General features: G+C 38.9%; 1 protein-coding gene across 3 annotated transcripts in view; it reads right to left on the reverse strand.

Annotated features, from left to right (window-relative positions):
* Positions 1–27,892, reverse strand: part of EDIL3 (EGF like repeats and discoidin domains 3) — a 429,794-nt gene that overhangs the window by 215,609 nt on the left and 186,293 nt on the right. For 2 of the 3 annotated variants that reach the window (XM_019929732.3, XM_019929733.3), the window contains one exon: positions 8,534–8,662. The exons of the other annotated variant lie outside the window; for it this stretch is intronic. In XM_019929732.3, coding sequence (XP_019785291.1) covers positions 8,534–8,662 — 129 coding nt within the window. The remainder of the gene's footprint in view (positions 1–8,533; positions 8,663–27,892) is intronic. 3 annotated transcript variants of the gene reach the window in all.

Consider the following 27,892-nt stretch of genomic DNA (forward strand, 5'->3'; position numbering starts at 1 on the left):
TGTCAATTCCTGGGAGAAAACTTTGGCCATGCTCTAAAATATCACTCAAAAATCTCTGCTCCTTAGTCCTTATCCTTATAATATGTATTATTATTGTTGATATTACATGTTACTACTACATTATTATGCATTATACATAATATATTGCTACATTTTAATTAAATTTTTATTAAAATCATTGTAGAGTCAAATGCATTTGTAAAAAATCAGACAAAGAAATATATACCGAGTTCTTCACAATGGTTAACATTTTGCAAAGCTGTAGTATAAAAGCACAACTAAAATACTGCTATTACTATATCAACCTTATTCAGATTTCTCCAGTTTTACTTATACTCATTTGTGTATATGTAAGTAATTCTGTACAATTTTATCACGTAAGTAGGTGTGTGTATCCATCATGCTAGTCCATATACCAAATAGTTCCAATACCACAAGGATACCTCGTGTTGTCCTTTTAAGGACTCACCTTCCTCTGTTCCCTCCTTAACACTTGGAAATCTGTCCTCCCTTTCTAAAATTCTGTCTTTTCCAAAATGTTTTACTTGGAATCATCCAGTAGGTATCCTCTTGGGATTGGCTTTTTTTTTTTTTTCCACTTAGCTTCATTTCCTGGAGATTTATCTAAGTTGTATTTATCAACAGTTTCTTCATTTTCATTGCTGAGTACTAAGTATTCCATGGAATGTATGTACCAATGTTTGTTTAACCATTCACCTGTTGAAGGACATCTGGGCCAATCTGAGACTTTGTTTATTACCAATAAAGCTGCTATGAACATACAGACATTTGTGTGAATTTAAGCTTTCATCTCTCTTGGATAAATGCCCAAGAGTATAACTGCTGAGCAATATGGTAAATGAATATGTCCTATTTTTTAAATTATTTTTTTCTCCATTACAATGGAAGTCCTATGACACCAGGGACTTGGTTATTTTGGTCTCTTTCCCTTGTTCCTGGCACAGAGCACCTAAAACCCTTGTAGTTTCCTGGGTGATAGGAGTGTCTTTTGTTTTAATGAGGCAGCTGTGAGTGGTCTCTTGGGTGAGGGATGGTCACCAGAAAGATCAAACCACGATTAGAAGCTTGAAATTTTCAGCCCCGCCCCCCCATTTTCTAGAGAAGGCAGAAGGGCTAAAAATGGAATTAATGATTGATCATGCTTACATGAGGAAGCCTCCATAAAAATCTCAATAGTATGGGATTCAGAGAGCTTCCAGGTTGGGGAACATATCCATACTGGGAAGGTGACACACCCCAATTCCACAGAGAGAACCTCCTGTGCTCGGGACCCTCACAGACCTCACCCTGTGTATCTCTTCACAGAGATACACAGGGTGTAGGCTTTCACCCGTATTCTTTATCACATCCTTTAATAAACTGGGAAATGTAAGCAAGAGTTTCCCTGAGTTTTGTGAGCTGCTCTACCAAATTAAGAGAACTTGAGGAGGGAATGTCCTATTTGTAGCCAACTCTGACAGAAGTCGTTGGTAACCTGGGGACCATCCAGAGTGGGCTGGGGGCAGTCTTGTGGTACTGAGCCCTCAACCTGTGGGATCTGACACTATCTTCAGGTATACAAGGACAATAACAGCCACCACCACCACAGATAGAGAGAAAAAATGGATGGCTGCAAGAGGCAGCGGGTGAGGGAGTGGGTGAAGGGGGTCAAAAGATACAAACTTCTAGTTACAAGACAAATAAGTGCTGGAGATGTACTGTACAGCATGGTGACTATAATTTTAAATACTGTATTGCATATTTGAAAGTTGCTAAAAGAGTAGATTTTAAAAGTTCTCATCACAAGAAAAAAAAATGTATGTTGCACACCTGATATGAATATAATGTTACGTGTCAATTGTATCTCAATTTAAAAAAAAGAAGGCGCAGTTAGGTCAGGAAGTTGAGCAGTTGTGTCCGTAAAGGGATGTGTGAGGCTCTGGGAAAAGCCCTGTGACTCTCCAACCCCAGGGAACACAGTAGGACCCAATGTCCTTAAAACGGCTTAACTTGGCCTGATGGTTCCTTAGACCATGTGCAGTTTTAGATGCCTGGGTGGCCACCAGCAGAGGAAAGTGCAGCCAGCCCCTGAGCAATATTTTCAAGGTGGAACCGTCAGCAGAGCCAGGGAGCTCATACTCGTTCCTAAGCATGTGGCAGCCTGGCAAAGCAGTAAGTAAGCTCTCAAAAATTACCTGTCAAATGCATAAATAAATAAACTCCTGGCCTGAGTGAGGAAGACTTCAGGAGAGAATGAGGCCCCACAGGCGTAAATGGCACTGGAAAATGGTAGCTAAGAGCAACAGGAATTAGGAAATCAAAGTTAAATATTGCCACAAACTGAGAGGCCTTGGAAGTTTGGATTACATGCAACAAATTTCTTTTCTTAAACTGTATTTGTGGTACCATCTCTATTCCTGGAGAGATCCTTTATGAAATCATGAGTGAATCAGTTCTAGAAGGTCAAGCCTATTAGTATAAATACACCACCTTCATGAGTCTAACCTTTCTGGCAGATTTTAACATATTTTTGTTCAGAACTTATGGTTTCCTGACAATCAGATTTCTTTTAATAAGTAACAGGAAAAAAGAAGAATGTTTAACTGTCATTTAAAGTAGCAATTTTCAAATATTTTGAGTTTGACAATATCTGAATATTTCACTGCAAAAAATCACAGACTGTGTCTATATTTGAATAGTGTTTCTGTGTAAATATCTAGTACATAGCTCTGCCAGGACAGTGCTCTTTGCGAGACTCCTGAAAAGAGTGAAAACAAGAAAATGAAAATGCCTTGGAACGCTGACTATTGCAGATAGATTAAGGGATAACATATTTTAAGAACAGTAAGCTAACATCTTCCTCTGGCCTGATTCTTTCAACAGTTGAGGGTTCTTGCTGTAAGATGATTTCCGTTATATTAAGTAAAGCTTGAATGACAAAATTCAATAAGGTTGCCTGATTATACATTTAGTGTGGAGTTACATTTGTGTATCCTAAGCTTCATTTCTCTGTATTTCTCTGCTTGGTATCTTTAAGACATGGTAATTCCTGGCAGTATAGTTCTAGAACACTGATTCCCAGCCTTAGCTGCACATTAGAATCATCTGGGGAGGTTTTAAAACTCCTAATGCCTAGACCATACCCCAGACCAATTAAATCAGAATCTCTGGGGTGGAAGCCAGGCATTAGTAGTTTTCATAAGTCTCCAGGTGATTCTAATGTGCAACCAAAGTGAGAACCAGTGTTCTAGAATTGTTTGTGTCAGTTTTACCAGGGTAATTGTTAATAGGCAGATCTGGGTCCAAAATTACTTCTATTGAATTAGAATCTCTACAGATGAGCAAGATGAATCTGAATATTTATCTGTACTCCCAGATGATTCATATACACACCAAGTTCGAGAACCTTTGGCTTATAGAGTTAAGGGGTCTAACATTGACCTGCAAAGTCCTCAGCGAACAGAAAACTCTGAATTCTCTATCTATAGTCAGAAACCTTTTGAGGTTGGAGGCAAGTCTATTTTGGAAGTCTCCTTAGAGGTCTTCATTTAGCCACTGTGGTTAATGGGCTTGCAGGTGTCAGTAATAACTCCAGGTTGTTTCAACACAGTTTTGAAGTGAATACTTTATTAGGACAAATTTATCCTCTAGTGGGAAAGCTAAAATAAAGAGGCCATCAAGCTAACATTAGAAAGAGTAATTTAACAAAATAATAATTACCTCTTAGAATTAAGGATGTAAGAGAGGAATTCTTATAGAAAAGCATAAAGTTCCAAATTAGGCTTCCCCTCCCGGCCCTACAACTTATATTTTTCAAAAAAAAATTACAATTAAAAATTTTTTTAAGAGAAGGGAAAAATTAAAGACCAATAGGAATCCCCATTATATTTTAAAATATTCATCCATTAGGAATTTGTTACACTTTAAGATATGTAAAGTATGTTCCAAAATGTCTCATCTTACTCTAACAAATATCCTATTTAGGTAAACAGGGCAAAGGATTATTAATTCTACTTTTTATAGACATATTATTTCCAGCACATAATACAGTGTGAAGTTCTCAGTAAGTGTTTATTGAATTGAATTGAATCATTGGATGAGAAAGCTGAATCAAAGAACCATTAAATACTAACCAAGTCTTCATCAATTGATCAAGATAGAACTGCATCAAAAATCCAAGTCTAATCCAGAATTCTTTCCCTAAAAGCAAGTTTACTCCTGTATAATTTGGAAATTAAAGGTCATTCTTTTAGCCAGTAGTCCTCAAGCTTGGTGCACCTAAGGACCATATGGATGCTTTTAACTATATCCAGGGTACCAATCAAAGATTGTGATTCAATAGGGCTGAGGTGGAACCAGATTCTAACAAGCATCATCTATCAGAAAACACATGTAACTGCAAAATATGTAATTAATCCAATGAACAGTGATTGTCAAAACAGCAAATACCATTGGCTAACTCTGAGAAAAGTGAAATATGTAATTTAAAAAAGTAAAATGACTCATGTCCCCAATAGATATTTGTTGAATGTATGAATCCATTAGTCAATAGTATCAAATTAACACCAAACTGGTTTACAACATTTAGCATAATATACAAAGAGGAAAATTTTAGATTCTGTGATTTTTCTGGCCAACTTTCTCAGTTTGAACTTTTTGGCCAACCCAATAAAAGGAATTCAAGGTTGCAGAGCTGTGCACAGGTAGGGAGAATGCACAGAATGCCTTCAGTAAGATGGGCATAGAATTCTGAGAATGAAGAAACAGTCCTTCCCTAAGGCATTAGATTTGTAACTAGGCAACAAATAAAATATGATTACTTCTAGCCAGCCCAAAATGCGGCTCCCACCAGAAAAGTGCTTGCTTAAAAATGCCTTTCAAAAGTCTAACCTCTAGACAATTTTGGTGTTCAACTCATCTTATAATTTACATCTTATAATTAACACACACACACATGTGTATATATACATATATGTACATATACATATATACACATAATTACATATATATGTATATGATACACACTAATGTATGGCATTTTAAGAACATGTATAATTTGATAATTCTACATAAAAACCAATACTAATCATTATTAGTTATAAAGTTACAACCTCATGCTATTTTCATTACCAAAAAAAATTTGTAATGGCTAAAATCCAAAATACTGACAATAACCAATGTTTGTGAGAATAGGAAACTCTCATTCTTTGCCAACAAGTATGCAAAATGGTACAGCCACTGTGGAAGGCAGTTTGGCAGTTTCTGACAAAACTAAATGTACTGTTACCATAAGAATTACACTCTTAGGTATTTACTCAAATGGGTTGAAAACTTATGTCCACACAAAAACCTGCACATGAATGTTTATGGCAGCTTTATTCATAATTGCCAAAAATAGAAGCAACTAAGACGTTTTTAATAGGTGAACGAATGAACACACTGAAGTACATCCATAAAGTGGAATATTATTCAGTGGTTAAAAGCAAAAAGAGCTATCAAGTCACAAAAAGACGTGGAGGAAACTTAAATACATACTGCTAAGTGAAACAGGTTACTCTGAAAAGTCTACATAGTATATGATTCCAGCTACATACTGTAGGATTCCAACTGTATGACATTCTGGAAAAGGCAAAACCACAGAGACAGTGGAAAAAAAAAAAAAAATCAGTGGTTGCCAGGGGTTGGGCGTAGGGAGGGAGGGATGAATAGGCAGAGCACAGATTTTTAGGTTAGTGAAACTATTTTGTATGAGGCTTTGGTGGACATATGCTATTATGCATTTTTCAAAATCCATAGAACCGTACGGTACAAATAGTAAACCCTAATATATACTATGTACTTTACTTAATAATAATATAGTAATATCAGTTCATCAACTGTAACAAATATACCCAATTAATGCAAGAAGTTAATAAGAGAGGAGACTAAGGAAGGGGGATATACGGGAACTTTCTGTACTCTCTGCTCAATTTTTCTGTAAACCTAAAACTGTTTGCAAAACCAAAACCTAATTTAAAAAAAAAATGTAGGTAATATTAATGCTAGCACTGGAAACATTTTTTCTAATTTGTAACATACTGACAAAACAGTTGTTAAACTAAACCTATTAACTATGTATTTGTCACTCCTATATCATGAAACTTAAAATTCTTTAACTATTTAGCATATTCCAAAAGATATTTAATTCACATTCTGTCATATAGAACTAAATTAATAAGCCCTGCTATAACTGGATGTCTGAAGAATTTTTTTCAATTCTTTTCCCAAATGAAATGTTCATATTATATTGGTCCATCTCTGATTTTCACTATAGTTTTTATTAGCAAAAAGATAATAAATATTTTGCCTATAATGCATTGTTATGTAACTGAATGCAGAAGTTGCTACCTTAACCTATGAGATGACTAGTTATAGCTACTGAAAGCCTTGTGCAGTTTTTCTCAAACTTCGATATGTGTGGGAGTCAACTGGGGATCATTTTTAAAAACAGATTCTGATTTAATTGGTTTGAGGTGGCACCTGGTAATCTGCATTTCCAACAAGCTTCCAGGAAATGCTGATGCAGGACTACACTTTGAATAGCAAGGTTCTAGAGTATATCTAGGCTATAAGATAATTACCACTGTGAAACGCAAACCCAAATCCCTAGCAGTTCTTGCAAGGGACTAAACAGCTGCTTTTTTTGGTTCTCCCACCTGGAAAAGCTCTCAGGGCTTCCAGAACTTCTAAATTTTCTTTCCCTATAATCCTTTTCAATTTTATCTGTAAAGAGGAAGACCTGATAACCTTTGTACAGTAAGCAAGCTACCCATTTAGTCATAATACTCTCCTAGCTTGTATGAGCCAGAGATCATTTATTTCTAGTTCAATTCCTCTATTTATATGTCTTCAAGCACAGAAAGGTCAAGTGACTGGCTCAGGGTCACTTATCCAATAACTTAGAGGTCAGGTCTCAAATCCAGGTCTCTGATTCCAAATCCAATCCCTTTCCCTTATTCTCTGCTGCTTCTAATAGTGATGCACTTCAGAGAAGAGGGACCAGTTTGTTTAGACCACAAAATCCCAGTTCTAAATTGAATCCCTCAGCCTCCAGCTTCCCATAAACCTTAAACATAGGTTTAAGGTCTTAATAGAAACTGAGTCTTAAAGGAGGAATAGGATATTGATCAGAGGGAGGGGAACAGGGGAATGGCGAATGTCCTAGCGTGAGTAGTGAATATATAAGCCACGAATACTAGAGTGATGATTAAGACCGTGATGTTAAGAATGAGTAAGGCAAAATTGGATATGTCAGACAGAGCCAGATTTCCAATCATCAGCAAAAAATGCAGAGTGCATCCTGGCTCTGAGACTTTGAGAATATTGTGTACTTTTCTGGAGACCTTCAATGGTCAGGAATTTGTGGAATTTCTGTAGAAGCCTGCTATAATACACATAATACAGTCTACTGTAATACCTACACTGCTTGTAACTGTCTCTAAGGGCTCAGATCACCAACAAGGGACTGAGAAGCTCCTGATTTTTCTCAGGCTGAGTCCAAAGTCCCCACAGCTGATTCTTCCTTATTGTAGCATCACTGCTCAGCCTTCACACATGAATATCTCAAAACATCTCTGGAAAGACAGAGATGGGAGCCCAGAATCTTCGCTGCCTTGACACTTACCTAATCACCTGAAGAGAATATTACTAACTTATTGGCAAAGCTTTGTGACATAGTGTCAGAGCAGCATCCAGAGGAAGACAGTCTGGCAACCCCCAATCAAGGGCTGCTTGCATAGAGCACACACTCTTACAGAGGAATCCCCTCTTGAAATGAGAATAGAATTTTCATAATGGGATGCTGTCCAGTGTTTAGTGGCAAGGACTGTACCCAAGGTCATATCATCCTTTTTTTTTTTTTTCCTGTGCTGCAGGGCTCTAGGGTGGAGAGTGTAAGAGTATACAAAGGCAGATTTTTACTGTTAGAAATCCTTAGAAGGACAGTAATGTTGAGCCATACTTCTAAGAAAAAATCATCACAAGTGGACATATTTTGTTTAACTTCAGGTTAAATAAGAACAAGCATAAAAGAGCGATATGCAGATAGCACACTTGTTGAACTTACAAAGATTTTCACACTAAAATTGCTGACATGTGAGAAGGAGGAAACTGGCTTATAGATAGGGCAGAGTGGGAAGTTTTCTTTTCTGGGTATCATCTCTGAACTGAATCAACAGAATAATGTCTAGGAAGCTTGAAGAATGCAGCGTTAGGACAAATGTGAAAGAAAGAGACACATATCAGTTCAATATAAAAGCAGCATTTTGCAAGTGTGGCTGAACAACGATGAAAAGGGCCAACACGCCTGGGAGGATAGAAACAGTCTAGGAGTCAGTGGGGAATGTGGTGTATTCAGTGGGAGAGAAGTAGCATTAGCCAACGGCCAGGGTTCTTTGCTGCTCAAAGATTCTATCATTCTATTACAAACAAGAATAATGACTTGTATATTTTGCAATCAATGATAGTAAAAGCACAACGACTGTGGATGACTTACTGTGCTGACAGTGAATCCCATTAAATCCTCGGGGACATTTACAGACATAGCCTATGAATGTATCCCCTCGGTATGCTTCACTTATTTCACAGGTTCCTCCATTATGGCACGGATTAGGAGTGCAGGGACCTGAAAGATAGAAAAAGAATATTGCTGCATGATGCATATGCTTTAAAGTAGACATTGGGTCAGCATTTTGCAATTAATAATTTTATAGAGGAAAGTGTTCTGGATATTAGTGCCATAGGAAATGTAGTAGTTGGGGGAGTTCTAGAGATCAATGGTATGGGTTTGAATCCTGGTTTCATCACTTTCTAGCCATGTGGTCTTGGACGATTTACTTAACCTCTCCGTACCTCAGTCTCATCTTCTGTTGAATGCAATACTAATACAATCTACCACAGAGGGGGATGATAGAGATGAAAAGAATTCATACAGGGCTTCCCTGGTGGCGCAGTGGTTGAGAGTCTGCCTGCCAATGCAGGGGACACGGGTTCGAGCCGTGGTCTGGGAAGATCCCACATGCCGCGGAGCAACTGGGCCCGTGAGCCACAATGACTGAGCCTGCGCGTCTGGAGCCCGTGCTCCACAACAAGAGAGGCCGTGATAGTGAGAGGCCTGCGCACCGCGATGAAGAGTGGCCCCCGCTCGCCGCAACTAGAGAAAGCCTTCACACAGAAACGAAGACCCAGCACAGCCAAAAATAAATAAATAAGGGGGACGAGGGGAAGATGGCGGAAGACTAAGACGCGGAGATCACCTTCCTCCCCACAGATACACCAGAAATACATCTACATGTGGAACAACTCCTACAGAACAACTACTGAACGCTGGCAGAAGACCTCAGACCTTCCAAAAGGCAAGAAACTCCCCCACGTACCTGGGTAGGGCAAAAGAAAAAAAGAAAAAAACAGAGACAAAAGAATAGGGACGGCACCTGCACCAGTGGGAGGGAGCTGTGAAGGAGGAAATCATTCCACACACTAGGAAGCCCCTTGGCGGGTGGAGACTGCGGGAGGGGGGGAACTTCGGATCCGCGGAGGAGAGCGCAGCAACAGGGGTGCGAAGGGCAAAGCGGAAAGATTCCCGCACAGAGGAACGGTGCCGACTGGCACTCACCAGCCCGAGAGGCTTGTCTGCTCCCCCGCCGGGGCGGGCGGGGCTGGGAGCTGAGGCTCGGGCTTTGGTCGCAGCACAGGGAGAGGACTGGGGTTGGCAGCGTGAACACAGCCTGAAGGGGACAGAGCACCACGGCTAGCCGGGAGGGAGTCCGGGAAAAGTCTGGACCTGCCGAAGAGGCAAGAGACTTTTTCTTCCCTCTTTGTTTCCTGGTGCGCGAGGAGAGGGGATTAAGAGCTCTGCTTAAAGGAGCTCCAGAGACGGGCGCGAGTCGCCGCTAAAAGCGCGGACCCCAGAGACGGGCAGGAGACGCTAAGGCTGCTGCTGCCGCTGCCAAGAAGCCTGTGTGCGAGCACAGGTCACTATCCATACCTCCTTTCCGGGGAGCCTGTGCAGCCTGCCACTGCCGGGTTCCCGGGACCCAGGGACAACTTACCCGGGAGAACGCACGGCGTGCCTCAGGCTGGTGCAACGTCACGCCAGCCTCTGCCGCCGCAGGCCCGCCCCTCACTCCGTGCCCCTCCCCCCTCCCAGGCCTGAGTAATCCAGAGTCCCTGAATCAGCTGCTCCTTTAACCCCGTCCTGTCTGAGCAAAACACAGACGCCCTCCAGCGACCTACACGCAGAGGCGGGGCCAAATCCAAAGCTGAGCACCTGGGAGCTGTGAGAACAAAGAAGAGAAAGGGAAATCTCTCCCAGCAGCCTCAGAAGCAGCGGATTAAAGCTCCACAATCAACTTGATGTACCCTGCATCTGTGGAATACATGAATAGACAATGAATCATCCCAAATTAAGGAAGTCGACTTTGGGAGCAAGATTTACGATTTTTTCCCCTTTTCCTCTTTTTGTGAGTCTGTATGTGTATGCTTCTGTGTGAGATTTTGTCTGTATAGCTTTGCTTCCACCATTTGTCCTAGGGTTCTATCCGTCCTTTTTTTTTTTTTAATTTTTTTCTTTCTTAATAATATTAATTTTAATAACTATTTTATTTTACTTTATCTTCTTTCTTTCTTTCTTTTTCCTTCCTTCCTTCCTTTAGACAATGAATCATCCCAAATTGAGGAGGTGGACTTTGAGAGCAAGATTTATGATTTTTTCCCCTTTTCCTCTTTTTATGAGTGTGTATGTGTATGCTTCTGTGTGAGATTTTGTCTGTATAGCTTTGCTTCCACCATTTGTCCTAAGGTTCTATCCGTCCATTTTTTTAAATTTCTTTTCTTAATAATTATTTTTTATTTTAATAACTTTATTATATTTTACTCTTTTATTTTACTTTATCTTCCTTCTTTCTTTTTTCCTTCCTTCCCTCCTTTCTTCCTTCCTTCCTTCCTCCCACCGTCCCTCCCTCCCTCCCTCCTTCCTTTCTTTCCCTCTTTCCTTCTTTTCTTCTTTTTTTCTTCCTTCCTTCCTTCCTTCCTTTCTTTCTTCCTACTTCTACTAATTCTTTCTCTCTACTTTTTCTCCCTTTTATTCTGAGCCGTGTGGAGGAAAGGCTCTTGGGGCTGCAGCCAGGAGTCAGTGCTGTGCCTCTGAGGTGGGAGAGCCAACTTAAGGACACTGGTCAACAAAAGACCTCCCAGCTCCACATAATATCAAATGGTGAAAATCTCCCAGAGATCTCCATCTCAACACCAGCACCCAACTTCACTCAACGACCAGCAAGCTACAGTGCTGGACACCCTATGCCAAACAACTAGCAAAACAGGAACACAAACCCACCCATTAGCAGAGAGCCTGCCTAAAATCATAATAAGTCCACAGACACCCCAAAACACACCACCAGACATGGACCTGCCCACCAAAAAGACAAGATGCAGCCTCATCCACCAGAACACAGGCACTAGTCCCCTCCACCAGGAAGCCTACACAACCCACTGAACCAACATTAGCCACTGGGGACAGACACCAAAAACAATGGGAACTATGAACCTGCAGCCTGCAAAAAGGAGACCCCAAACACTGTAAGATAAGCAAAATGAGAAGACAGAAAAACACACAGCAGATGAAGGAGCAAGATGAAAACCCACCAGACCTAACAAATGAAGAGGAAATAGGGAGTCTACCTGAAAAAGAATTCAGAATAATGATAGTAAAGATGATCCAAAATCTTGGAAAGAGAAGAGAGAAAATGCAAGAAACATTTAACAAGGACCTAGAAGAACTAAAGATGAAACAAACCACGATGAACAACACAATAAATGAAACGAAAAATACTCTAGGGGGATCAATAGCAGAATAACTAAGGCAGAAGAATGCATAAGTGACCTGGAAGATAAAATAGTGGAAATAACTACTGCAGAGCAGAATAAAGAAAAAAGAATGAAAAGAACTGAGGACAGTCTCAGAGACCTCTGGGACAACATTAAATGCACCAACATTCGAAGTATAGGATTTCCAGAAGAAGAAGAGAAAAAGAAAGGGACTGAGAAAATATTTGAAGAGATTAGAGTTGAAAACTTCCCTAATATGGGAAAGGAAATAGTTAATCAAGTCCAGGAAGCACAGAGAGTCCCATACAGGATAAATCCAAGGAGAAATACACCAAGACACATATTAATCAAACGGTCAAAAATTAAATACAAAAAAGCACATTAAAAGCAGCAAGGGAAAAACAACAAATAACACACAAGGGAATCCCCATAAGGTTAACAGCTGATCTTTCAGCAGAAACTCTGCAAGCCAGAAGGGAGTGGTAGGACATGTTTAAAGTGATGAAGGAGAAAAACCTGCAACCAAGATTACTCTAGCCAGCAAGGATCTCATTCAAATTTGATGGAGAAATTAAAACCTTTACAGACAAGCAAAAGTTGAGAGAGTTCAGCACCACCAAAGCAGCTTTACAACAATGGCTAAAGGAACTTGTCTAGGCAGGAAACACAAGAGAAGGAAAAGACCTACAAAAACAAACCCAAAACAATTAAGAAAATGGTAATAGGAACATACATATCGATAATTACCTTAAATGTAAAGGGATTAAATGCTCCCACCAAAAGACACAGATTGGCTGAATGGATACAAAAACAAGACCCATATATATGCTGTCTACAAGAGACCCACTTCAGACCTAGAGACACATACAGACTGAAAGTAAGGGGATGGAAAAAGAAATTCCATACAAACGGAAACCAAAAGAAAGATGGAGTACCAATTCTCATATCAGACAAATAAGACTTTAAAATAAAGACTATTACAAGAGACAAAGAAGGACACTACATAATGATCAAGGGATCGATCCAAGAAGAAGATATAACAATTGTAAATATTTATGCACCCAACATAGGAGCACCTCAATACATAAGGCAAATACAAACAGCCATAAAAGGGGAAATCGACAGTAACACATTCATAGTAGGGGACTTCAACACCCCACTTTCACCAATGGACAGATCATCCAAAATGAAAATAAATAAGGAAACACAAGCTTTAAATGATACATTAAACAAGATTGACTTATTAATTGATATTTATAGGACATTCCGTCCAAAAACAACAGAATACACATTTTTCTCAAGTGCTCATGGAACATTCTCCAGGATACATCATATCTTGGGTCACAAATCAACTCTTACTAAATTTAAGAAAATTGAAATTGTATCAAGTATCTTTTCTGACCACAGCGCTATGAAACTAGATATCAATTACAGTAAAATATCTGTAAAAAATAAAAACACACGGAGGCTAAACAATACACTACTTAATAACGAAGTGATCACTGAAGAAATCAAAGAGGAAATCAAAAAATACCTAGAAACAAATGACAATGGAGACACGACGACCCAAAACCTATGGGATGCATCAAAAGCAGTTCTAACAGGGAAGTTTATAGCAATACAAGCCCACCTTAAGAAACAGGAAACATCTCAAATAAACAACCTAACCTTGCACCTCAAGCAATTAGAGAAAGAAGAACAAAAAAACCTCAAAGTTAGCAGAAGGAAAGAAATCATAAAAATCAGATCAGAAATAAATGAAAAAGAAATGAAGCCAACGATAGCAAAGATCAATAAAACTAAAAGCTGGTTCTTTGAGAAGATAAACAAAATAGATAAACCATTAGCCAGACTCATCAAAAAAAAAGAGGGAGAAAACTCAAATCAATAGAATTAGAAAAAAAGGAGAAGTAACAACTGACACTGTAGAAATACAAAAGATCATGAGAGATTACTATAAGCAACTCTATGCCAATAAAATGGACAATCTGGAAGAAATGGACAAATTCTTAGAAATGCACAACTGCCAAGACTGAATCAGGAAGTAATAGAAAATATGAACAGACCAATCACAAGCACAGAAATTGAAACTGTGATTAAAAATCTTCCAACAAACAAAAGCCCAGGACCAGATGGCTTCACAGGCAAATTCTACCAAACATTTAGAGAAGAGCTAACACCTATCCTTCTCAAACTCTTCCAAAATATAACAGAGGGAGGAACACTCCCAAATTCATTCCACAAGGCCACCATCACCTTGATACCAAAACCAGACAAGGATGTCACAAAGAAAGAAAACTACAGGCCAATAACACTGATGAACATAGATGCAAAAATCCTCAACAAAATACTAGCAAACAGAATCCAACAGCACATTAAAAGGATCATACACCATGATCAAGTGGGGTTTATCCCAGGAATGCAAGGATTCTTTAATATACGCAAATCAATCAATGTGATAAACCATATTAACAAATTGAAGGAGAAAAACCATATGATCATCTCAATAGATGCGGAGAAAGCTTTTGACAAAATTCAACATTCATTTATGGTAAAAATCCTGCAGAAAGTAGGCATAGAGGGATCTTTCCTCAACATAATAAAGGCCATATATGACAAACCCACAGCCAACATCGTCCTCAATGGTGAAAAACTGAAAGCATTTCCACTAAGATGAGGAACAAGACAAGGTTGCCCACCCTCACTGCTCTTATTCAACATAGTTTTGGAAGTTTTAGTCACAGCAATCAGAGAAGAAAGAGAAATAAAAGGAATCCAAATCGGAAAAGAAGAAGTAAAGCTGTCACTGTGCAGATGCCATGATACTATACATTGAGAATCCTAAAGATGCTACCAGAAAACTATTAGAGCTAATCAATGGATTTGGTAAAGTTGCAGGATACAAAATTAATGCACAGAAATCTCTGGCATTCCTATACACTAATGATGAAAAATCTGAAAGTGAAATCAAGAAAACACTCCCATTTACCATTGCAACAAAAAGAATAAAATATTTAGGAATAAACCTACCTAAGGAGACAGAAGATCTGTATGCGGAAAATTATAAGACACTGATGAAAGAAATTAAAGATGATACAAATAGATGGAGAGATATACAATGTTCTTGGATTGGAAGAAGCAATATTGTGAAAATGACTCAACTACCCAAAGCAATCTACAGATTCAATGCAATCCCTATCAAACTACCACTGGAATTTTTCACAGAACTAAAACAAAAAAATTCACAATTTGTATGGAAACACAAAGACCCCGAATAGCCAAAGCAATCTTGAGAACGAAAAACGGAGCTGGAGGAATCAGGCTCCCTGACTTCAGACCATACTACAAAGCTACAGTAATCAAGACAGTATGGTACTGGCACAAAAACAGAAAGATAGATCAATGGAACAGGATAGAAAGCCCAGAGATAAACCCACACACATATGGTCACCTTATCTTTGATAAAGGAGGCAGGAATATAGAGTGGAGAAATGACAGCCTCTTCAATAAGTGGTGCTGGGGAAACTGGACAGGTACATGTAAAAGTATGAGATTAGATCACTCCCTAACACCATACACAAAAATAAGCTCAAAATGGATTAAAGACCTAAATGTAAGGCCAGAAACTATCAAACTCTTAGAGGAAAACATAGGCAGAACAATCTATGACATAAATCACAGCAAGATCCTTTTTGACCCACCTCCTAGAGAAATGGAAATAAAAACAAAAATAAACAAATGGGACCGAATGAAAATTCAAAGCTTTTGCACAGCAAAGGAAACCATAAACAAGACCAAAAGACAACCCTCAGAATGGGAGAAAATATTTGCAAATGAAGCAACTGACAAAGAATTAATTTCCAAAATTTTCAAGCAGCTTATGCAGCTCAATAACAAAAAAACAAACAACCCAATCCAAAAATGGGCAGAAGACCTAAATAGACATTTTCCAAAGAAGATATACAGACTGCCAACAAACACATGAAAGAATGCTCAACATCATTAATCATTAGAGAAATGCAAATCAAAACTACAATGAGATATCATCTCACACCAGTCAGAATGGCCATCATCAAAATATCTAGAAATAATAAATGCTGGAGAGGGTGTGGAAAAAAGGGAACGCTCCTGCACTGCTGGTGGGAATGTGAATTGATACAGCCACTATGGAGAACAGTATGGAGGTTCCTTAAAAAACTACCATACTACCATATGACCATACTTGAAAAATGAATATTTTCATTTTTCATTTTTTTTAATTCATTTTCAACTACCATATGACCCAGCAATCCTACTACTGGGCATATACCCTGAGAAAACCATAATTCAAAAAGAGTCATGTACCAAAATGTTCATTGCAGCTCTATTTACAATAGCCCGGAGATGGAAACAACCTAAGTGCCCATCATCGGATGAATGGATAAAGAAGATGTGGTACATATATACAATGGAATATTACTCAGCCATAAAAAGAAACAAAATTGAGCTATTTGTAATGAGGTGGATAGACCTAGAGTCTGTCATACAGAGTGAAGTAAGTCAGAAAGAGAAAGACAAATACCATATGCTAACACATATATATGGAATTTAAGGGGAAAAAAATGTCATGAAGAACCTAGGGGTAAGACAGGAATAAAGACACAGACCTACTAGAGAATGGACTTGAGGATATGGGGAGGGGGAAGGGTGAGCTGTGACAAAGCGAGAGAGAGGCATGGACATATATACACTACAAAACGTAAGGTAGATAGCTAGTGGGAAGCAGCCGCATAGCACAGGGAGATCAGCTTGGTGCTTTGTAACCACCTGGAGGGGTGGGATAGGGAGGGTGGGAGGGAGTGAGACGCAAGAGGGAAGAGATATGGGAACATATATATATGTATAACTGATTCACTTTGTTATAAAGCAGAAACTAACACACCATTGTAAAGCAATTATACCTCAATAAAGATGTTAAAAAAAATTTTTTTTAAAAATCATACATATAAAATACCCAGAACAGACACATATGAAATACTCAGAAAGTATTAGCACTAAGTAAAATATTGTTATTAAGGTCTCTGAATTATAGCATCTCTTCTGCATGTTTAAAAAGTAATAGTGAATGGCAATTTCTAGAGTCACAAACACAGAAGAGCTTTTGTATCCTGCTGGTGAAAGTAGCATAAGCTTGTAAGTGACTATAACCTCATGGGTCAAGGGGAGTGTATAGCTGGTTGCAATAATTATTTCGACTATCTGTGAGCTTGTGGTGGGGCATACTTCGGGAGAACTACAATTTTTGCCAATGTGTAGGAAGTAGCTCATTGAAAGTTGCAAATATAGAGAAGAGTTATTTTATTTTAATTTTAATTTTTATTTTTTGCGGTACGCGGGTCTCTCACTGCTGTGGCCTCTCCCGTTGTGGAGCACAGGCTCCGGACGTGCAGGCTCGCGGCCATGGCTCATGGGCCCAGCCACTACGCGGCATGTGAGATCTTCCCGGACCGGGGCACGAACCCACGTCCCCTGCATCGGCAGGCGGACTCTCAACCACTGCGCCACCAGGGAAGCCCGAGAGTTATTTTTAAGCTTTGAGAAAGTAACTTCACCAGAGTGACTGGTACTGTGAGAGTCCATAGGATTGTGGTGCTTCACCTCCCTTGGAGAGAACCAGCTGCCGGGTGGAGGTGTAGAGCTGGGCCAGTCCTGCCTGACCCTGGCACTCCTCTACTGCACATTCTTTACTCTGGGGTGCCCCTTTGGTATGGCTGAGATTTTTTCAACTGGCATAGCATCCAAGGCTTTTTCTTTGCAATATTCCTTCATTCCTTTTCTCCCTTCAGAGTTGACAGGCTTGTGTCACAGTCTCTGAAGGCTCATCCTACCTACTCTTGCTCTCTCTCCCGTTTGTCCATCACAGTTATCCCCCCCCCCCCATAAACGTTTTGCACGTCTAATTCTGTCTTATATTGTTAGTTGGCCTCTTGGAAGATGCTAATTGACTCAGGGCAGAATCCAGATTGGAGTTTGTGAAGAAAAGTTGAAGGAAGAAAAAGTTCTCCCTGGGAGATGAAGAAAGGCTAAGCAAAATATATAGTATTCTCTAATTTTGTCCTTTTTTTTTTTAATTGGAGAGACTAGAACACACTTATGTGAAACAAAAATCACTGAAGAGAAAGTTAAGATGTACATACTAGAAAAGGCAAGCGAGAGTAATTAAACCAAGTGTCTGACTCTATATGTAGAGATAAATTCCAGAGTCTGGAGGAAGATTAGTGAAGAAAAGTGAGTGGTTTCAGCAGAGACTAGAGAGTAGGTGAAAGTGTTGGCACAAGAATGGTGATAACCAGAGTCAGCTGGGTGGGGGCAAGGCTATTAAGTAAGGGGTCCCCAACCCCTGGGCCATGGACCGGTACCGGTCCGTGGCCTGTTAGGAACCGGGCCGCATAGAAGAAGATGAGCGGCGGGCAAGTGAGCGAAGCTTCATCTGCCGCTCCCCATGGCTCCCCATCTCTCCCCATCGATCACATTACTACCTGAACCATCCACCCTCCCCACCCCTGTCCGTGGAAAAATTGTCTTCCACGAAGCAGGTCCCTGGTGCCAAAAAGGTTTTGGGACTGCTGTATTAAAAGGTTGCAATAGTGAATGGCTACCCAAGTGTGGGTCAAAGCCATTTAACAACTTGATGAGAGAAAAGGAAATTCACCATCATCACAAAGTTGACAACAGAAAGCACTCAGAGTTTGGGCAACGCTATCCTGCAAGACTTCATAATTCTATCACCTCCTCCAGTAGCTGTTTGACAGTTTCTTCCAGTTTAAAATTTCATGAAATTCAATGGTTGTAGAATCTAATAAAGATATACGTGAAATAGGCAACAATGTGGCAACTCTGGTGTCTAGATCCTCAATTCTTGGTAGGGCTGACTTTCAAAGAGTGAAAAGAAATCAATGTAGCTGTGATTTTTCTCCAGATATCTTCATACCAATTAAAAATAATACATTTATTCAAGTAGGTAGTTTAGTGCTATGCAGTACTTGTCAATTAGACCAACTAACACCTGTCTTTGAGGTGGTATGTTGTAGGTGTTTGAGACAGGAAGAAGGTGTTAACACCAGTGGTCATTTTTCTCCATCACGAAGAGATGCAAACCATGCTACAGAATCCCTCCCTTATTCTCTTCTTTCTCACTTTCTATTTCCTCCCTCCTCTCAAATTAATTAACATTAACGATGCCTGACAACTTACAAATTCCTTTCACATAAATAATCTCATTTATTCCTCCTAGCAACTAGATGATGTAGTTGTCCTTACCATTCTCTTTTACCTTTTTCAAAAACTTAAAGACAGAAAGATTAGGTAATATTTCCCAAATGAACATCTACAAGTGATGCATTTAGGTCTCAAGCTAAGAATCTGTGATCCTAAAACCTACATTCTTTACAGAATCAACCAACTGGGGAGGAGTGAAAGAAATAAACGTGACATTAGAGGGTTGACTCATCAGTTCACTCAAAATAAGAAAATACATAACCTAGATTTTTTTATTAACTGATAACTGATAGCCATGCATATAATTGCCAAAAAGATATTAATAATTATAGCCTAAGAATTATATAATTTTAAACAAATAAGGAGCATTGGAGATCACCTAATCCAATCTTTCAATTTTACAGATGAGGAAACAAGCCTAATAAGAATTCAGTGATTTCTCAAAAATAAAAACCAAAAACCTCAATTAATATGAGGAATGTTGAGTTTAAGGAATTCTCTCTAGTAGGAAAAAAGTTATTAAAACCAAAAATGATTAAGCTATTTCTGACCCCTCAAGAGAGTGATATTATTTATATCAGAAAGAAAATAAATATTTTCCATGTTCCCTTCTACTTACAGAGCTGGGTGAAGGAGGGATAAAAAGCAAACAACTGAAATAGTAAGGCCTCTGCCAGTCCTTGGCAGCAGTTAAAGCCATGATCACGAGGAAAGTGGTCAATGGAAGTCACTTGGAAGAACAAGGAGCAAATATGAGAGCCTGGAATAGATGACTCTGTTTACTCATGCTTCCTGCATCTCTGGAAAAGTAGAACTTGGCTAGAAGCTGAGGATGAGTTAGTGGCTCTGCCGTATAGAGGGAAGAACTTAGGAATGAGTGGGAACAACCCAGGAGGAGAGACCCCACAAGCAGAGATGGAAGTAAATTTCAGGGAGCGAGGGGGGTCAAGCAGTATGCTGTGGAGCTGTAATAGGGATAAAAAGTAGCTGGTAAGAAACTGTGATGTCTAAAATTCAGGTTTAAGTTGTTGGCACTGCTGCAATGTGACCTGTCTCTGTTGGACTATTCAGATCTACAGTCAGACCTGTGTGTGGTACTGGGGGAAATCAAGGGGAAAGAGCTATGCTATTCATCTGGCTCATCCTGGCAGAAGGGAAGAAGTGTTGCAGGACACGACGCCTGAGGGACTCAAGAATCCAGTGGATACAGGAACCTGAAGACCGAGCTGACAGAGGTATCTAGTCCTAGACACTTTAGATATTTCCTGAGGGCACAGGCAAAGTCTGCCCAGCAATCTTGGTGAAGCCTCTGAGATTCCCCAAAGATACGAGCTAGAGAGTTGGAGCTCATTTTATTTATACCCCCAAAGACATCATGACCTCAGCTGACATCTGGGTTTCAGAAAAAGATTATCTGTTACAAAGGTTGTAGCTGCTGTTATTTTTCCTACTCTAAGAAATTCAATGATTTTCATTTACAGGGCGAGGATGAGATAAAGCAAATGGGGCAAGGATTTAACCTTTCTAGAGTGCTTTATACATTAAGCAACATGAAATACATAGTATTCTTTATGATGCTCTGTAAGAACATATCTTTGTTCTACAGGCAAGAAAACAGGTTTGCACAGAGAGGTTAAGTAACATGTGTAACTGCAAAAGCCAAGATTTTCTTTAACACATTCTGCCCGACTACAAACCTAAGCCCTTTCCATTAAGCCACACTTCCTGCCCCGTTGAAGATCTGTAGATTAATATGTTAATCTTGACAGATGCCTACAGAATCAGCATGCACTCACTAAGCACATTCCTATAAATAATACAGGACTCCAAAGGCTTCCTAAATGGAAATATTTCAGAGTATTTTCAGCAAATGGGTCAGCGTGTTAGATATTATGAATATAGAAAGGCTCTGCTATGCTAACAGTACTCCACTTCAGCTATGTTTGAAATCAACTGTCAAATGCATTTCCGCCTATTATTTTGCAATAATATATTTGGTATGTGTATACCGTTGCTTATACTGTGAAGATGAGAAGTTGACCCTGCCCAACATACAGATTTTTTTCTTTTTCATCCCTAATAATTATACCATGAAACTGATGTTATATGCCTTGTATACATTCTTTTGGAGAACTCCCGGTAGAGTGTTGAAATGACTGGTTACATGATAGTTTTCTCCATTAGACCCTTAATTCTCTGTGGTAAGAGTCATGGTCAGCACACAGAAGGTTTCTGATAAATTTTTAATAAACAACGATATGGGACTAATGAGTGATAACCATTTATATCTTCTGCGGAGACCCCATTAAATCTTACAAGGTTTATAAGCTATAAATATCTTTTGGCATTTCAATTGGTAATTAATTAGGATACTTTCTGTAACTTTTCTACACCTTTTAAGGTTCAAGTCCTTTAAATTCATAATTAGTTTCCAATATTTTTTGTCTCTAATGCAGTTTAAGCTTCTAGAGTATTACATTTGTAATATTATTATAACTGTAAATAACAGATCATTGGAATGTAAACTTTTGCCTAATGATTATACCTGTATCCTAATTCTTTGGCAAATATATAATTAAGAAAAATTTAACATCATATAATCTGATTAATAGTGTTTTAGTCTCCTAATTTAATAATTCCTGTATAAAGACATTCACTTAAAACATTAGCAAAAAGAAATAATGAGAATATAACTTAGTGCATAAAGATAAGATAACAAATGTAGCCCAAGTTCTCAACTCACAAAATTTTCTTGGTAGCCAAAAAATTTTATGTTTGATGCTAAATAATGACAATTAAAATATGTATCAAGAGTTTCCAGGTTTCTTTCCCCAGATGATAAGTGAGCTGGTCATCTGAGAATTAGACATCCTAGGAAACTCTTGTCTGTTTTTAAGTTTTCCCCCATCAAATAATCTTCTCTATTTTGCTACTGAAAGTAAGTAGGTATTATTTTAATGTCTTGGCACACTGAAAAATAATAACCATCACCTATGGCATATACCATTGCTTGTACTGTGAGAATAAGAAAGAAACTGACCCTGACCTTTCTCAACATAGAGGTGTTGTTAACTTGTTTTTTCCAGTTAAGCTTAAATAACATCTATTCATTAGGCATCTATTATGTGCTGAGTTCTGCTAGTAATTTGTGATAAATGTTTTGAATGGAATTGTCAGCAGCTGGATGAGGAAGCTAACAACAAAAGAAAATACTTAGTGATCCAGTTTATGTATCTCATTTTTTAAACGTAATTTTAATGGTTATCTTTCACTGCAAATATACTATGCTCAGTATTAACATTTTTTTATTTATGTAATGGTTCCTGAAAATTTAATTCTAGAATTTCCTTAGTGATAATCATATTAACAAATGTTTGTAATATGGCCACATTCTTAACGTTTGCTGCCAACTTCGGAATATTTAGGACACCTCATATATTTTTTGTAACACGTCAGTGCTAATCTATAACTTATACCTCACTTTGAAAACAATTTAACAGCAGAGCAAAATTTGAAATCAAAGTAGTGTTACTGAACCACTCAGAGCTTGTAAAAACGAGGGCCATCTCAATTCATTTCCATTTCAAAAGTCTGCTTCTTTTTGTATTACAGATGTACAGAAGAAGTATACACAATGGTGGTTACGAGCTTCAGTTCTGAATAGTAGTCATAAAGGTCGAAATTATCTGATTAGACAACACTTGGTAATGTCATTCTTAATGAAAGTATAAGCGGACTTGCAAGATACCAGAGGCTTCAGGGAGTTTTAAAATCGATAACGCTGTAATACTTTTGTAGGTAATCTTTAAGTAGCACCTAACACAATGGGGACAGCATATGATCAATATTAATGAACAACTGAAGTCAACAGCATGCTTTTCAGGCATTTTAATGCAAGTTCATATAAATATGTCAACAAGATTAATTGCTCACAAAAGCAATAGATCTGTATATGGTTTGCTGCTTTTCTGCATCTACCTTCTCACAATTCCAACAGTAGAGAGTTGAAGTGATTTCTATATGTGTAACATGGTTAGCTTTTCACACATTTAGAGACTATGCCCCAGATCATGAATTCCTCATGGTGTGTAAGCAGATTATTAGAAAGTAAACAGGTTAACACTCTCCTGTGACAATGTCTACACAGACCTGGTCAATTTTATAAATTACACTCTCAAAACATTGGCACTTAGATATTAAAAGTAAATGTACATTTTAGATTATGTAATAAGGAAATGCCAGTAAGACCATTGCAAGAGCTTAGTTTCACTAGTTATTTTAGCAATGCAAGCAAATAGGAATAGTTATGACCCAAAAGTTCACTCCAAACTCTCGTCTTAAAAACATGTTAGGGCTTCCCTGGTGGCGCAGTGGTTGAGAGTCCACCTGCCGAGGCAGGGGACACGGGTTCGTGCCCCGGTCTGGGAAGATCCCACATGCCGCGGAGCGGCTGGGCCCGTGAGCCATGGCCGCTGAGCCTGCGCGTCCGGAGCCTGTGCTCTGCAACGGTAGAGGCCACAACAGTGAGAGGCGCGCGTACCGCAAAACAAAACAAAACAAAAAAACATGTTAAAATTCTATCATAGTGCTGCTTTTATATTTAATAAGGTTTGAACATTTTGGCAGTTGCCATTTTGAGCCATTGCCACTCTATTTTAAACTAGTTGAAAAATGAGTTAGTCTGGGAATGTTCACATGATTGAAGCTTTCAAACCATTTTTAACACTAGTTGCTCCTCTTCCTCTTTTCTACTCCTTTTTAAACGTAAATTCAGCCATTTGGGGAAAAAACTGTCAATATTTTCTGGGTATTTTGTATATGTATAGAGAGGTAAACTATAAATAAACCTAAAACACTCCATTTAAGGGGAGAATCAGCAAATTTAACAAATTGTTCCTTAAATATAAAATATTTGAATACATTATGAAAACTGAAATCTGAGGCTAAAGAGAGATTTTTTTTAATACCTATTGAAAAACTTTCTCCTCGAGAATTAATACTGGACTCTCTTCATATATAACTGTCTAGAGGAAGGCACTGAGATGACTAGTGGCTACAAAGGTGTTTAGGGTTCCTGTGTTAGTTTCCCAGGGCTGCTTTAACAAAATGCCACAAACCTGGTGGCTTCAAACAATAGAAATTTATTCGCTCACAGTTCTGTAGGCTAGAAGTCTGAAATCAAGGTGTGTTGGCAGGGCCAAACTCCCTCTGAAGATGCTAGGGCTAAACCCTTCCTTATCCCTTCCAGCTTCTGGTGGCTCTTGGCGCTCCTTGGATTGTATCAGCATAACTCCAATCCCTGCCTCCACACTCACATGACTTCTTTCCTGTGTTTCTCTGTGTTTTCTCCTCTTCTTATAAGTATACCAGTCATTGGATTCAGGGCCCACCCTAGTCCAGAATAATTTCATCTCAAGATCCTTAATTACTTACATCTGCAAAGCCCTTGTGATGGACTGAATTGTGTCCCCCCAAAATTCATATGTTGAAGCCCTAACCTCCAGTATCTCAAAATGTGACTATATTTGGAGATACAGACTTTAAAGAGGCAATTAAGGTGACAGGAGGCCATAATATGGTCCCTAACCCAATCCAATCTCCCTTACAAGAAGAGGAAATTTGGACACACAAAAGAGATATCAGTGATGTTCCAATACCAGAGGAAAGGCCATGTGAGGACAAAGTAAGAGGGTAGCTATCAACCCAAGGAGAAAGGCCTCAGGAGAAACCAAACCTGCTGTCACCTTGATCTTGCACTATGACAACTGTGAGGAAATGCATTCTATTGTTTAAGCTACCCAGGCTGTGGTATTTTGTTTTGGCAGTCCCAGCAAACTAATACAGACCCTATTTCCAAATAAGGTCACAGTCTGAGATTCCTGGTAGACAGGAATTTTGGACAGGTACTCTTCAATCCACTGTAGTCCCTAAGTAGTTGTTTCTTGTAGCAACGAAGCTGACTAAGGAAACCAGAGCCCTCGTCTATTGTTAGAGTGGGCTGACAAAGCACTCATATTTATCAACAATTAACACCTTAGCTAAAACTAATTTCACTTGGCTCTCATCACACAGAGTGGTAAAAAATTTGATGATTTTGGAGAGCAGGAGAGCAGTTAAGTTTGGAGCAGTGCCTAGGAAGAGTGCAGAAGTGGCTATTTAGGTGCCATCAAGGAGGACCTTTCACTGCACGACTGAAGAAAATACTCAAGAAAGAATTAAGATTTCTTGGGGTTGATCTTTAGCCATTTACTCTAGTTTAGAGTTGGGCTTGCCAATGGTAGTACATTTTTTACGTAGTCAGCCAACGCTCTGAGGAAAGCCATTATACACATTATTTCTATAAACACATGTAATCATTTGAGTGACAATAGTTGATATGTCCTCTTTTCCCAATAAATACATATCTTATTAAATATTAGTATGACTTTTAAAAATTATTAACAAAATATAGCAAGAGGATCTATCATTTACAAAGTGATAACTATTACTATAGCTCCATCTTACATTTCTTCCTCTGTCCATTCATCCTGCACTGATGGCAAAATAAGCTTCCTAAACCACCACGGCAGCTCAGAATGTTTTATTACTCAAACAGAAATCTGTCTCGTCTGTAGTCACAATGCATATACATTTTTTTTAGTCCTTCAAAACATGCTGTCTGTTTTGGGACATCTTTTACCTAGCCAATAATATTTGATTTGTGATTGATTATGTGATATACTCATTAACAGAACAATATGTGCTGAACACAAGACAAAAGATAATGTTGCCCTTTGATTTCCTTTCTATAATAAAGGACACTAATTCTATAGAAGCCTTTTATAAACTACTGAATGCTGTATAAAATTAATTATTACTGTTGAAGTTAGTAACAGAAGACCCAAGTGCACCTTGAAATCTTGGGCCAATAGGATCAACATTTCTAAAATCTATAGGAAACATGGATATCTAAAGTATGGACCATCATGATAATCAATGTCATGTTTTCCTTTTTTTCAGATAGCCACTAGAGTAAGAGGAGGGACTTCCTTGTGAAAATTCCTATGAAACTTTAGAAACCATAAATGCAATCCAATCTAATTGAAAAAAAAGGGCATTCAATAATTTTTGATTAATCTAGGGGGAAAAAATCTCTTTCTGCTTCTAGTGATTGTAATAAGCCAGCTCTGGTTATTGCCAATAAATCATAAGAATTTCTAATTCCTTAAAAAGCCCTTTAAAATCAGGGAGCTGTTTCCAAACAGAACTCAGCAAATCACCTGTTTGAAAAGTGCATCTGTTAGAACTCACATTCCGTGCATTGCAAAATACAATTCAAGCTCCAGAATACACATCAGCAGGTGGTGCAAAGTGGTAAGATATCATTCAAGTTTGCCATTAGCTACCTTGGTTTGTTTCCTCTTCTACATGTCAGTAGGATGGGGCATGGAGTAAAGACAGAGAAGAGACCAATGTGTTTCTGTTATAAGCAAATATCTGAGCCCAGGTTTCAGGAGCATCAAGCAATCTCACTGTTTCACATGGTGTCTCTAAGCAGCTACAAAATTTCCATATTCATCAATCTTCCTCTGACAGCTCTTCACCTTTTTCAGGCTTCTACTGAACTTGCCGACTGTACTGCATGATTAGCATCTCACTGTATACTGCTTCCTTCTCTAATTATTTTATGGGTCTCTTTTGTCTCCCTGACAAGATTATAAACACTCGTGCACAGGAACCCCTACTCCTTGTATTTTGTTTTATCCCCATATATGCTGATAAAGTGCTAGATACTCTGATGTTGCTTCATAAATATATGATGATTGACTGAAAAGTAGTATTAATTTTGTTAATTAGAATAACAGCATATAATCTAAACTACATTTCATAGTCTATAACAAAAACCTAAAGTTTAGAGGTTGGTTGCATTTTCATTTGTAGCCCTTTCTTATCCACAGCTAGCAGGTTGCAACAATCCAATTTTAAGCCTGGAGCCAAGCTCAATTTTGTTTGCTGAAGGCTGTGGCAATTTGTAAAATATCAGATTGTAGATAATCTTTTAATTATAAATAGGTATTAAAAGTAGATGCACTCTTTCCCCAAAACTACAGCTCTTTCTTTTGAAATTTAGCAAAGTGGTTTTTTTTTTTTTTTTTTTTTTGCGGGACGCGGGCCTCTCACCGTTGTGGCCTCTCCCGTTGCGGAGCACAGGCTCCGGACGCGCAGGCTCAGCGGCCATGGCTCACGGTCCCAGCCGCTCCGCAGCATGTGGGATCTTCCCAGACCGGGGCACGAACCCATGTCCCCTGCATCGACAGGCAGACTCTCAACCACCGCGCCACCAGGGAAGCCCAGCAAAGTGGTTTTGATTTTGAAGGCAATGACAGGAGGAGGGGGAAGGATTTCTATTTTTACTTTTGGAATCTGCCCTCTGTGACTGCCATCTTAACCATGAGGCAGTGAGATCCCTGTAGCTCAGGGATCCAGCTACACTCAGATGGGAAGAGCACCTACCCAGACTGCACAGCTGAGAATATTGAAGCACAGCTGGACAGGCAAGTTACTGTTTGGACAGCCTCTTTAGGTCTCGCATGTGGCTTCTTTGTAGCAGACTTGAGAAGGCATGAAACGAAGCAGGCATGGATTCCGGCCAGCTGGCCATCTGTTCCTTCACCCACTGTGATAATTTGGTCTTGTAGAATTTTGTTAAGTGAGCATTAAGTAATGACCATGTCAAACAGAGTGTGTAATGAATGCTTCTTAATCACTGGATAAAAGCTTAGCGGATGCTTGC

This window comes from Tursiops truncatus, chromosome 3, assembly GCF_011762595.2.
Source record: "Tursiops truncatus isolate mTurTru1 chromosome 3, mTurTru1.mat.Y, whole genome shotgun sequence".
Taxonomy (NCBI): domain Eukaryota; kingdom Metazoa; phylum Chordata; class Mammalia; order Artiodactyla; family Delphinidae; genus Tursiops; species Tursiops truncatus.